Source organism: Alligator mississippiensis, chromosome 2, assembly GCF_030867095.1.
Source record: "Alligator mississippiensis isolate rAllMis1 chromosome 2, rAllMis1, whole genome shotgun sequence".
Lineage (NCBI taxonomy): Eukaryota > Metazoa > Chordata > Crocodylia > Alligatoridae > Alligator > Alligator mississippiensis.
The window spans coordinates 114,114,922-114,128,802 of NC_081825.1; the positions used below are offsets into that span (position 1 = coordinate 114,114,922).

The following is a 13,881-nucleotide window of genomic DNA, read 5'->3' on the forward strand; positions in this document are numbered from 1 at the left end:
TTCATTTATGTAGTTATTCCATAACAAGTCGAATAGGACCAAACATACCATCTACTTTAGTAAATAGTATAATCCAGCCTATGTAAAGTTTGTAATGAGATACAGAAACACTACATGACCCAGTTGTTCATGTCTATCAAGTACTTATAGTCATTTTTTTCTGAATTGGTTCACTAGCTTTACATACCTAATTGTATTTATCTAAGGAAATGCCCCATTGAATGTCTAGCACTTCCTAGACATTCACTAACTAAAGGGTTGTGTTTACACAGAAATAATCTGAATTAGTTATTAGCCAGTAGCTTCCCAGCTTAGTTACTCTAATGGACAGATCTTGTCATCTATTAGATCTAAGTGCATATACCACTTTGGAGTTTCTGAAAAAATATTATTGTAAAAGTGGTGGGTCCTTCTCAGTCTTGCCACTAAGTGTGACAGAGGCCAGGCCCACGGCAGATGTTAATTTTACTGTGTGATTGGATCCGACAGATTTTATCCCAGATCCCAAAAACTGCACACCCTGCCATGCCAGACCTGCACTGTAGGACACAGGTCTTTGTGGGGATCTGGGATAAAATTTATCAGACACCATTGTGCACATGAGCAACTGGTGCCTCCTGTGTCTGAGGGGGCACCTGCAGAAGCCGGTGGCGTGGGGGGGGGGGCACATGCCTCCCCCACCAGTCGCCTATGATTGTGCATCTGCTGGTGTGAGAGAGGTTCTGGCTCCCACTGCCCTGATTCCTTCAAAGTGCACTATGGGAAGCTTGGCATCAGAGGCAGGTCCCCAGTGCTTTTAAAGGTGTTGGAGTGTGAGATTGGGGAGTGCAGGTGGGGGCGGCAGCATAGGGCTGGGGCTTAGTGGCAGAGCTGCGTGGGGCCAAGGCAGGAGCAGGGGGTGGCATGGGCACACACGGCTGCCAGGGCAGTGAGGTAAGTGGCAGTGGAGCAGAGGGCGCCTTTCCTGCACATCCTGGGGAGGCTGCAGCCTGGAGGATGAGGAGGAGCCCGGACTGGGGCTCGTGCGTGGCAGTGGCTCTCACCACTCCACTCTGCGCCCAGCTGCAGCCGTGCCTAGTTGAGCCACAAGTTTCGGTCGCAGCCTCTCAGATGCACTGAGCTGCCCCCCCCCCCCCCCCCCCCCCCGCTCCCTACTCTGCAAAGGGCAGCACAGGTGTCTCCCGCTGGGACACATCCCTCCACCTTTGATTAGTTTCCACTCTGGCTGCTATCTTTTCCACATTTGATCTGTTGAGTTGCATTATGCTTCTTTCATTATGTGAAAGTTTTTATTTTAGTCAAGTGTTTGGTATTATTTCATTGTTGCTTTTATATTGTTTTTATTTCGGATTTTAAACCACATTTCCAGACCCATTTCATTGTCACTTCCTGCAACTTCATTGGTGTCAAAGGTTATGTGACATCACTTCCTGATGTGATACCACTTCCTGTGAGGTCTTTGAAATGGCTTGCCAGCCCATTGAGTGATATAAAGTTCATGATCCAGCCCTGCATTCAAAAAGGTTAGACACCCTTGATTTTAGAATACTGCATGTTGCCTATGCTCCAAAAAAACAAAACCAAACCATCTTAAATTAAAACAGATACAAAGAAGGGCCACTAAAATGGGGAAGAAAATTCTGGAGACCTTCCTTGTGAAAGAAGACTGAAGGGCCTTAGCTTCGATCGCTTAACAAAAGGTTGCAAGGGGATGCAATTGTTATATTAATAACATGAATGTTAGAAAATCCCCCACCAGTGTAAGAGAAGATAGCTACAGTCTGGCTATGGACAAATATAAACTGGAAATTAAAGGATTCCTAACTGGGGGGGTTCACTTGTTTCTTTGCTGTCTTAAGGTCCCTTCAAGACTGATGTGGGATGCTATGTAGTATTTGTACTGTTTTTTTGGTGGGGGGAGATGCGGGACTGAGATACATTTATCTCAAGACTACGTCCTCCCTTTTTTCCTTTTAAATTTCTAATGCATTACACCATAGATACTACCTTCATGACCTAGGAGCACTCACTCTTTGATTTTTCTGTAGGCTTTAATTTTTTTTTTCTTTTTACTAGCATTCTGGTCAATACTTCCTTGGTCAGGATAGAGTTTTGGGAGGTCAGAACCATCAAGCATTAGGCAAGAGCTCCTCAGCAAATCAACTAACTGCATCAGGTATGGCCGAGGTGCCCTGTCTGTAGATGGCCCAAACCTGCCAATCAATCAGTTCACCACAGCACTTTTGATGAAGCTGCCATTTTGCTACTTGGCACCTGCTGGCATAGGGAAGGGGACACTTGCCTGGAAACAGGGAGAAATGTGAGATGCAATAATCTATACATCTTTGGACCAGATGTTTTGTTCAGTCAGACTAGAAAGGGTATATGTGATTGCTGACTCAGGTTCAAATGGGTCTCAGACCTCCTGTCTTGTCTGCTGCAGGCTTTTGCTGCATTTGTTCAGATGTAGAGAGCAAAGGGCTCGGCTCCTTCAGTGTTCAGCCCAGACCTCTGAAGGAAAGAAGAACTTTCTGCTAAGGAAAATGACTAGCACCAATTATAAGGATTTCACTACAAGACTTTCTTCATCAATAAGGGATTTTAACCACCTTGTATTTGGATACCAGAACCTGTTCAAAATCTGTTTTATATAATGCAACCTGCCTTTCTTTGGTCAGAGTGATAAGACTTCAAACACTTGCAACTTCTGCAGTTTAAGGCCAGCCATAGTTTATGATTTAGTCTTGTCTTCCTGATTCAAATCTTGGCCATTTCAACAAGAACGTGTGCTAAGCTAAAAGAGACTTGAATGAGATGTACTCTCACTTTGGAATATCCTAGGGTTGTTTTTTGTTTGAACCCTGATGATCCTTTGATTTTTAGTGTACTATAAAATAGCCTGCTTGTTATGGCCTTGTGTTAACAGATCAGATTGAGGACTAGCATTTGTTAATTAACCCCAATGCTTGTAGAGTTTTGCTGACACAGTGGACTCCTTGCTAGAGATAAGATGAAGTTATTTCTTCATCATATGCAAAATGAAAGTCTACCAGAACCTGTCCTTTTCATGTAAAAAAAAAAAAAAAAAAAAGCCATGACACTTTTTAGAAAGGACCAATACTCAGTTCAGACCAGATCAACTATTAGAATAAAGTAGTTTCTGTATGTGTTTTAGAGGTTTTTTTTAAAAGGCCACAGGTAATATTTGCAAGAATATGCAAGTGTTTGAAAATGTAAGCAAACATCAAGGGGTAACTCAGTTAAAAAAAAAAAAAAATATATATATATATATATATATATATATATATATATATATGTGCAACAAACAAAATCTATTGTTGAGACATTGTCCTGTCCTGGCTACTTGCTATTAGCTAGCAGCTGAATGCTTCCAGGCAGCAACTTTGTGACTGATCTTCAATTTTTATCCAGCAATAAAACTGGTTGAATGTCTGGCATGTTACAACTCATTGCACAAATTATGATTTACTTGCATATAACATAACTCCAGGCAGACATTACATTTGTCTAAGGTGACAAGATGCAAGTTGATCATTCTTATGCTGTGATGGCCAAGTCTCTTTATAGTTAATCCTTTTTAAGGCATTTCAGAAATAAAATTCCCATTGGGTGCAATGGGAGTTAGTGCCTGTTTCCAACTAAGAAACACTACAAGATCCTTTTTAAACAATCTGGTCCATATAAACTTGTCTTATTTGCACAGGCAACTTAGCCTAACATTTGGAAATGACACTCAAGGTCTTCAGTTTTGCTATGCCCAAAGGATGAATTGTCCCCCAAAACATAAAGAGTTGGATACTTCTGAACATGAAAAACAGACTCCCCCTGACCTGCCCTCATTTGGTAACATTTTTTTATCTAGATGTATCTGCAGATGCTGTGTTTAGTAAAATGCTTGAGTTTGAGTTAGGAAAATGATCACCTCAGCCTCTCTTTGATTAGAGGAATTTCAACAGAGGGGGAGAAAACTCTTGTGTGTTTAAAAGATAATTATCTATTGATATACTTGTTTGTCATTATCTAGCAACCTCTTCAAGCATTCCATTTTCCTCCTCTCTTCTGAGGGAAGTAATGGAGAATTTGATTTTACAATTAATTTGTGGCATGGGTGCCATTTCATAGTTCCAGAATACATTATACATTAGCATTTAAGAGCCGAGGTTTTTTCTCTAATTGCATGCAAGTATTCATTATCTGAATTTTCAGATAAAGCCATCTCCTCCCTTCCCCTTTTGTCCATCTCCTCTTTTTGGCTCCTCACTTTGTGATATTCCTCTTTCTTTAATATAATTAAATACCCATGAGTGTCCTTCAAATCAGATAACTTCATTTTTTCTGGAAGTCAAGGTTAGCACCTTGTCTCTAATCTTAAATCACTATTTAAATGAGGGAAGTGGAGTTACTTCTAAGGAAAGAGTTCTCAGAACCAGTGAAGTTTATAATGTTTTGTAAACTTACAACATTGTAATTACTACACCAATGATCACAATCACCATGTCAGTGATTTCCTGGATGAGACAGGCACTCTGTCAATACTTTTATATGGCATATGGAGGAATCCTGAAAGTCCAGAAACTGGATGGCACTTGCTGATGGATGAAGAATGTTCAACTTAAAGTAAAATAGAGCAAGAGAAGGACATGGTGCAGTCTCCCTTGATTGAAAACCTGCCGACACATCACCACTCCCACAATTACTACACCCCACAACAGGGCCATCAGCATCCCTGCATCTTACATCTACACCTCCAGAAATGTAATACATCTCATCCAGTGCATTAAATGCCCCGATGGAAAATACATAGGAGAGACCAAACAACTGCACACCAGAATGAATGCACGCTGGAAATCTATCAAAGACAAGAATACCCAACTACCTGTGGGGGCACATTTCTCACAAGAAAACCACTCTCTCCCCAATCTCTCAATCCTAATCCTAAAAGGAAATTTACACAACACATCTCAGAGACGAGCCTACGAACTCCACTTCATCAACCTCCTGGATACTAAAAATCATGGACTAAATATAGACCTTGGATTTATGACACATTATAACCTGCCTGACATCTGAATCCCCAGGTACCTCCCCACTATTCAACTGCTACATTCATCCCCCTTTTCTCTCCCCATCCATCCAGCCCGTCTCTCACCCACTGACTCCTCAATTTACATCTGCACTGACTGCCTGTCTTACATGTACACTAGTCTCTAGCTTCTTTACTATTCATTCCATCCAGGAAGAGTGCGCACACAAACTGCAGAGGCTTCCTCAGCCTGACAAAGAGGTTTTAAACCCAAAAGCTTGCTAAAAATTTTTTTTCCCAACTATTTAAGTTGGTCTAATAAAAGATCAGATTCACCCAAAGAACCCTGTCTGCCCTTGATTGAAAGTACACACCCACAACTGGTCAAATAAATCCATAGATTCTAAATATTCTCTGCCATTTCTTGTTGAGGGTACGTTTTCACATGGAATCAGCTGTGAATAAACCAACTAGCTTCTCTTAGTCAGGTCTTTTTCATCTTGCCTTGTATAGTAACATAGTGCAATGCATCTGGGCAGGAAGCCCACAAGCACCTAGGACACTTCTTAGTAGAAGGCTGGAGGGCAGCATCAGCTTCATAACAAAAGCCAGTGGAGGGAGAAAGCAGCCCTCCATTCTACACCGCCTCCCATAAAATTCTAAATCAAGTTCAAATTCTTGGTCCTTACAAAGTACTACATAATTTGGGGCTACATCACTTCAAGGGCTGGGATGATCACTGTAGTCCAACTATGCTCCTCAGGCATAAGGGATGCTACAATGAAGACAGCTCTCAGTGCTGACCTAAAACTGCCTAACAAATGCTCCCAGGGACTAAGGCCCAACATCAATCTCAGCACTATAGTGCAAATTTCTTTGCTTTTTCCCCAACACATACTAATGTGTTACGAAAAGAAAAAAACAACCCTCTTGCCTCCCTCCCTCCCTTCCCAGCCAAGCAAAACAGAAAACAAAACACAAAAAACCCTTCTTATACCACATTCTTCCCAAGAGAGGATGGAAACACATTTGGCAGGTACAGTAACAATTAGCGCATACTTCAAGGTATTCAGATACTAGGATTTATAAGAACTTGACTAAAATAAAAAACAGTTTTCAGCAGCCTTTTCTTTGCTACTATTTTCCCCATAATTAAAATAATTATTTTATAGTTCTAGGACAACGGCTGCAGCCATTGTTCTACCCTTTCTTCTATCACCTCTCCAAAAGCTTTGATCATTACATCCTAAACACTTAATACTACGAATTGCAACCAAAACTCTCTACTAAATATGTTTATAGGATTTCAGATTATGATAATAATTATGAATTTATTTCAGATTATAAATTTATGATAATTTCCTGAAAATGCATCAAGACGCCAGCTGACATAAGTTGACTAGGCTTCAGCTCTTTTCCCCCTTCGCAAAGAATGGAAGACTAAGTCCTATTTTTTTTTTTTTTAAGATATAAAAGTTAAAACATTTTTCAGTAAGGTTGGAGTGTTGCTGGAGCAGTGACCATCCAGAATATATATGAAACAAGTATTGTTTGCATCATTTTTTTTATTGCACCAACTCTCTAAGTGGGAGAGATGTTAAACAAATGTTAGAGCACAGGTAAGACAAGACACTGAAGCTCGAAGTGTAGCAGATATAGTGAAGGATAGTGGATCTAGAACTGTAGAGAGAAATGTGTTGAGTGCAGGAGGAAAAAAGAAAAGCCTCCAATTGGTCCTATATATTTGAGGTTCAAATGCATGTCAAGCCAATCAACAACCTTCAAGATAGACTCTCCTGGGCTTCTGCTAATGGCTATCCACATTCATTCTCTCAATGAGAGAAGAAAGTAAAATTTCACCTCCAGTTTTAGCCTAATTATCTCGATATGTTTCTGCCTGTAAGATGCCAACTTTCAAGTGGCTATGGTACATTTAACCACCAATCAGCATGAGTAGTACAGACTTCCCTCTCTCTCCTCTTCTTGACAGGTTGCATTATTTGTATTCTCACATGGACAACTGAGTAAAGCTGTGTAACTGAGCTGAAAAGATAGCTGCAACCTAACTCTATCCTAACAACTTAAGTGATTGCACAAGTTAAATGTCCCATAGCATGTAAAAAAGAATGACTTTACATGTGCAATTATTGAAAGTCAGATACTTAGCCCATTAAAGAACTTAAAACACTGCAGTAGCCATAGCCTGTAGGATACAGGCTGAATGAATCTTGGAGAGAGGCTATTTATTTACACCTGTGATGACAGACTGTAGGTCCCCACCTTCTACAAGTGAAAGCACTGACTCCTGCTATGAGTCTCCTAAAATGTAATACTGTCAGAACAGATTCTACACTCTACTACTTGAGACAAAGACGAACAACATGCAGTTGAAAATAACCAAACCTCTGTTGATTATTCTAAGTGATCTGGCTCAAGCCAGAAAATTTATGGAAGAAACTAAAATCTGGCAAGATAAAGGAGTATGTAATAGAGTTATACATAATTAACCTTAAGCACCCATTACATGTACACAAATAGGATTGCACTAGTTTAGTTAAATTACTGCTACTGTGTATAGATAAGGTCTAATCAGCTGTAGGACAGCTAAATTACAGTTCTATCATGTTACTCTTGCCGTTGACACCAACAGGCCAGAAGTGCTAGCTTTACCATCCAAATAGAAGAGACAGTCACTAATTAAGACTTAAATGGAATGGAAACCTAGGTTTCCAGCCTGCTTGCAGATGTTAAAAAAAAATGCAAACCAAAACCCCCCAAAAAACACACTTTACCAAAAGGGGCAGCAGGTTACTTTGATCTGGCTCTGCAGTGTCTGTATAGATTGGTTGCTTCGGTGAAGCTTCTCGGTACTTTTCTACAAAGAGGATTCAATCAGCTATTAGATAAAGTACCAGAAAAGCCCCACTAAAGCACCCAATCTATGCAGATGTTGGGTGAGCCAGGTCCAACTAACATGCTGCTTCGTCTGGCCATGTGCTGGGCGCAAAATTTAAGGCACTGCAGGGGCGTTTTTGTTTGAAAGCAGCCCAGATGACGATCTTAATGTAAATCAGCAATTCACAACATTTGAACATTAACAATTGATCTTAGACTTAATCAAAGATGTTTTCATCTGCACAAGGCTTCCTCCTAGCTTAAAAAATTAAATATGCTGCCAATAGATACATGTTGGAGATGTGATGCATAGCAGGCGACCCTTGGTCACATTTTGATCATGCCCTTTAATTACTTTTGGAAAGAAATTATAACTGAAGTTAACATGGTTTTGAACATAACACTTGATACCTTTGACAAATATGTATGTTCTTGGGTCTATCCTCAAGGAATTAAGATTGAATCCTTATAAAATTGCATACCTATAGCAGGCCTCATTAGTAACATGTAGGATTATGTCCTACTTTTCAGTGTAGCGATATCTCCAAAGGCTAAAATGTGGTACAGTTGGAGATGGCACAGCTAGCATCTATGGAGAGTCAAGGTTAACAGGATTAATTCCTTCATGTTTAGTGAAAAATTTTGGGAGGACTCTAGATTGTTGCTCATTGTATGCTTTTCTTCTGTCCCTCCTTTTGTTCTTTTTCCTTTCATTGCTTATTGTTTGTGACATAGTTTATAGTGTACAAGTTGGTATGTTTTTCTGATTTTTGTATTGCATCTTAAAAAAGTTAAAAAAAATTACAAAAGGCAGCTGTGTAGGAAAAAAGACTATTTGGAGAAGCAGGGTAAGCTCCTTCTGTAGGTTGTTTGAGATAGAAATGTGCTTATTTGAGACAAAATTAGTAGAACTGGATAATTTACTTAGCAACACTGAGTTTTACCAGTAGATGGCACAGCAAAAAATAGTGAAGATAACAGCAACATCAGTGCCAAATGTTTTGTCTGATTTCATTACACTATCCAGGGGCAGTACTGATTGCTGACAAACTGTCTGGCTCATGTTTACACACAGTATCAGCGAGAGAGATAAAATGGAAGGAGGAAAGAAAAAAGGGAGGTGGGGAGAATGTTTGTTTTAATAACGTTCAAGGCATAACTGTGGCACCATTTCAGAAAGTTTGATGACAGCAACGGGACTCAAATTTAGCTCAGGCCTCATGGCCGAGGAAGAATTCCTTGAAGTCAAATGAGTAAGGAATGGATCCACAGTTGACCAGAGCACACAGAGAAAGTCTGGTAATTGTCATGTCCTCATGGATTTCTCCAAAAGGAAGAGTTTAAGAAGCAATTTCCTTGTTTCTGTTTCCTCTCTTAGCACTAAGTATAACACTTGACTAAGGCAGAAGAGGGCACCTCAAGGGTGCATCCAGACAAGCAGGAACGGGTTTCTCCCTGAGGATGAGAAGCAGCAGCACACCTTGTGCTGCTGCTACTTGTCCTTGGCGAATACCTGTGCCATGTGTGTTCTGGACCCCGGGGGGGAGGGGGGAATAGGAGAGGCTGGGGCCAGCAGTTGTGCTGGCCCCAGGAGCCTTACCTGGGGTCCTGGGGGCCTCCAGGAGCTATAGCCACAGCAGGAGCAGGAAGCCTTGGCGGCAGCCAAAGTGTGGCTCTGGCTGGTCAGGGTTTTGGGTAGCACACGCTGCCGCAATGTGCGCTGCCCCACTTTTTTCTTGGTGTGGATTTTTTTTTACTCCAGGATCTCCCAGGGTCAAAAAGCCCCCCTGTGCTGCAAAGTAGCAGCTTGGGAAATGCCTACATGTTCAGTGTGTGGAGCCGCAGACAGGTCTGTGGCACCACATACCGCACCTCTGCGGTTGTCTGGACATGCCCCAAGTGTCCATCCAGAACAGCTACCCAGTACAGAAGAAGCAAAACATAAATCCTGGTTATCTCAACCACACAAAGCCATGACAGAAGGAAGGGAGTAGCATCTGTCACTACCTGGATCTGAACAACTTTTCTTTTATACTCTTTTAATAGTGTAACTATGCTAAGAATCGACCATACCACTATAACCTACTAACCAGAGAAAACAAGCACACAGTGGGCACGTCCACGTCTGTAATGAATGCAACTAAATAAACTCTGGAACAATTTAAGCCAGAGTAAACTAATCCCAACATCACTGCCTACATTTGTGTTTAAGTGCAGTCAGATACTATCCACTTTCAAATAGTACCTGTGTCTGATGGGATTATCCAGTGGTGCTGTAAATTAGTCTACACCGTCCCAATTGCCATGCACGTGTAGACAATGATGCTTTACTGTGCAGTAAATGAATCTACTGCGTAATAAACTGCAAGTGTAGATGCAACCAGTGTGTACAGCCCATGCAGAAGTTCCATCTAAGTGTCACAGGGAGCAAGAAGTAATTTAAAGGCAGTTATTGCGATTCTTCTCTTTACATTACTTACTATGAAGCATGAATACCACTATTCAAAAAAACCTCAGATCTTGCATGTATGGAGCATTTACCAAAAGTGGAATCCACATGACGCTAGACTTGTCCTCTCGCAGCATAAAAAACTTTAGTTTACTTCTCACGAAAATGACTCAGTCAAAACTGCCGAAAGCCTGGATACGCTCAGCCTCTGTTTTCACAAATCAAACTTGTAACTTCAGAAAGAACAGGATTCCGTAGTACCTATTTTCATCCATGTATGTAAAAAAAAGTTCACAACCACATCTGAAGCCCGAGTTGTGAACTGTGATCTGGAAAAGGTTACTTTAAGGAGACACAGAGAAAAGATCTTTTAACACAAAAACCACAACACAATTGGAGCTTTTTGGTATTTTTATAAAATTTGCAAAGATATACCACAAATTACACACGCTAAAAGCTAAATATGCACACATATCATTCAATGAAAAAGTGAAAGCAAAAATTCTATTACTTGTATATACAGTTTCAATCCCAATTTACATTTGCATCATTTTTATGGATAGGAGGCATAGATTAAACAGGATTGAGATGTATGACTTCAGCATGTTGAAAATATGCTATTTAAAATGTTTGTAGGTAACAATTAATGTTAATACCTATTTTCCTTTTAAATTAAGACACTTCTAAACAGCTCAGTTTTGTATGGAAACTAACTACTGGGAAGGCCACTGCTATATGCTCATTTACAAATGTGTACATATTCATAATTGTTCTATTGAGATTCACAAGGCAATGAGTGGATTTTTTAAACAGATTTGAGTTACATAAACCTCTGACATCCATTACAAGTTTAAAACTCAATGTAGGGATGTTGAACCAGTTAGGATATTCCCAACATTTAAGGCATCAGACATAACTTCTAGAAAGTTAACTTTACAGTTAACCGAAGGATTTTCTGCAGTTAACTAGTATAGCAAAAATGAAATAATCCCCATCTTCCCCCCTACATTAGGAAAGAGGATTCATTTCCGCAGGAATACTAAATCTTCTGGATCAAAATAAATGAAAGAAATAAGGAAAGTACAGGTGATACAACTAATAATTTTCCTACCTCCCATCAATAGTAACTAATGCTTAGCATTTAAACATTTACATTTTATGAAATTATATTTTAGACCTGTTTTTGAAATTCCATTTTTTATTAACTAGCAGAATTTAAAACTACAACTTCATTCAAACAGATTCTAAAATAGAGCAAAATATAAATTTATGAGTGCTTTAAATTTCCCTCAGAACTAAAATATTATATTAGTTGAAATGAAAATAAAGTCTTAAAAAATCTGTTATAACTCTCTTGAACAGCACTTTACAAGTATAAAATAAAGCAAACTTAAATGAAAAGTAAAACAAAACAAGAACCTCTCTGAAAGTGAAAACAACTTGAAAGTTATTTGCAATTGTATCAGCCTGCACAACCAGCAACTATATGTAGTTAATTTGGGACCATACGTAAATTAACATACCCTCTCTTCCCTGTATTTTACCTTTGAATAAAAACTTCCCTAAAACTAAACCAGTTGATGATGTCCACTCAGAAAACTCCATGCCTACTCACAACACTAACTATGAAGGTTAAGTAGAAAGCAAAATAATGAAACAGACTCCACAAGTGCTCACACTTCCATACAGTTGCACATCCTGAGTGTGCTTTATGCATACATATAAAATATTTCCTTTTTAGAGTTAAATATTTAAGAGTGAACCTACCAACTTAGATTCTTTCTCTATATTTTAAAAATATACATATATGTAATCTTTTGGCTTTGATAAGTAAAAATATTAACCAACAAGGGGAAAATTTGGGTGAAGAAAGCTCAGTAAGTAACTTGGATATACCACACCTTCTTTAAGAAGTATGAGCTGAAATGTAAGGCATCCCCAGACATTTTTTTTTGCATATAGTACAGAAATGCAGGTTTTGTAAACAACAGCTTGAGGAAAGCAATACTGAAACCAAAGAGACATTTCATCTGGATCTTTGATGATCCCAAAACAAAGAACTACTCACTTAGGGAAAGTATTTCAAACTTAATCTTGTGAAAGAGAAAAATGCAATCCTTTGTCTTCCTATACTTTTGTTTTTAATCGTGCATTGTAACAGCTCCCCTGAAGATGCTATACTTAAACACTGATGTAAAGGATGATCTCAAGGGCACAAGCACATCTTATGTCTATTTCTCAGGCATGTCACCATCTACTGATTTTGTGGCAGCACTGTTGTGGCCTATGTTGTCACTAGACTCCTGTAGAGTATTCCTACTGGAAAAGTTTCCTGGGACCTGAGATTGATTGGCAGCTGAAGGTCTAGCAGCAAGCAGTGTCTTAGTAGAGGAATTAGACTGGTGTCTAGAATGACCAGTCTCCTCACCAATTACATTAGGAGGTCTTTTTCTTCCAGATTCTTCACTGATAGGAGGCTGAAAATGAGTAGACAAAATTATTACTGTTAGGGGACTGGGGCACATGACTTCTGATGAGAAGCTGAGGGAGCTGGGCTTATTTAGTCTGCAGAAGAGAAGACTGGGGGGGACGATTTGATAGCAGTCTTTAACTACTGAAGTGTGGTTTCAAAGAGGATGGAGCTAGATTGTTCTCAGTAGTGACAGATGACAGAGCAAGGAGCAATGGTTTCAAGTTGTAGCAAGGAAAGTGTAGGTTGGTTATTAGGAAAAACTCTCACTGGTAAAGCACTGGAATGGGTCACCTAGAGAGGTGGTGGACTCTCCATCTTTGGAGATTTTTAAGACCCGGCTCAACAAAGCCCTGGCTGGAATGATCTAGTTGGGGATGGTCTTGCTTTGAGCAGGGAGCTGAACTAGATCAGCATTTCTCAACCTGTGGTTTGCAACCCAAAAGTGGGTCACAACAATATATGAAAGGGTCATGAACAAACCTTTAAAAATGGATTCTCCTTGAAAAAAAAGAAAAGCATGGGAAACTGGCTTTTCCCTTGCAGGCTGGCAGAGTTCCAGCCTGCAAGGGGTGACTGAATGTTTGTACTTAGCCTAAGTGGCTTCCCAAAACAAGGCTTTAAATGCCTAGTCATTTATGGCAACTAACATCTACATAAAATGGTATAGTTTAACTTCATATTCAACCTATTTCACACTTTAATAAGCAGAAAATAAAAGTCAGGAAGTGCGCAAAGGCTGTCAGTGAAATTCACTGGACATTCATTATTTACTGAATTCCTATTTTTACGGGTTTAGGAATTATCTTCACTAAAATCAAAGTTACACAGGTAGTTTAAAAAGTTGTCATCCATGTTTGTTAGAAACCTAAATTAGAAAACTTTCACTGTTTAACAAATGTATTTATTATTATTAATATTTATTCAACCGAGAAAGGAAAATTGATTAATCTTTCATTATTGTTTTCTTTCACATTATGGCTTCCAGGCTTTAGCACCCTGCTAGAAACTTGGTAAAGCAAT

The 13,881-nt window shown here is 39.5% G+C and overlaps 1 protein-coding gene across 6 annotated transcripts in view; it reads right to left on the reverse strand.

Annotated features, from left to right (window-relative positions):
• Positions 1-10,781: 10,781 nt before the first annotated feature.
• The window catches only part of LARP1B (La ribonucleoprotein 1B), a 66,296-nt gene continuing 63,196 nt past the window's right edge, over positions 10,782-13,881 (reverse strand). For all 6 annotated transcript variants that reach the window (XM_019494433.2, XM_006274001.4, XM_059722068.1 and 3 more), the window contains one exon: positions 10,782-12,865. In XM_019494433.2, coding sequence (XP_019349978.1) covers positions 12,620-12,865 — 246 coding nt within the window. In that variant the 3' untranslated portion in view covers positions 10,782-12,619. The remainder of the gene's footprint in view (positions 12,866-13,881) is intronic.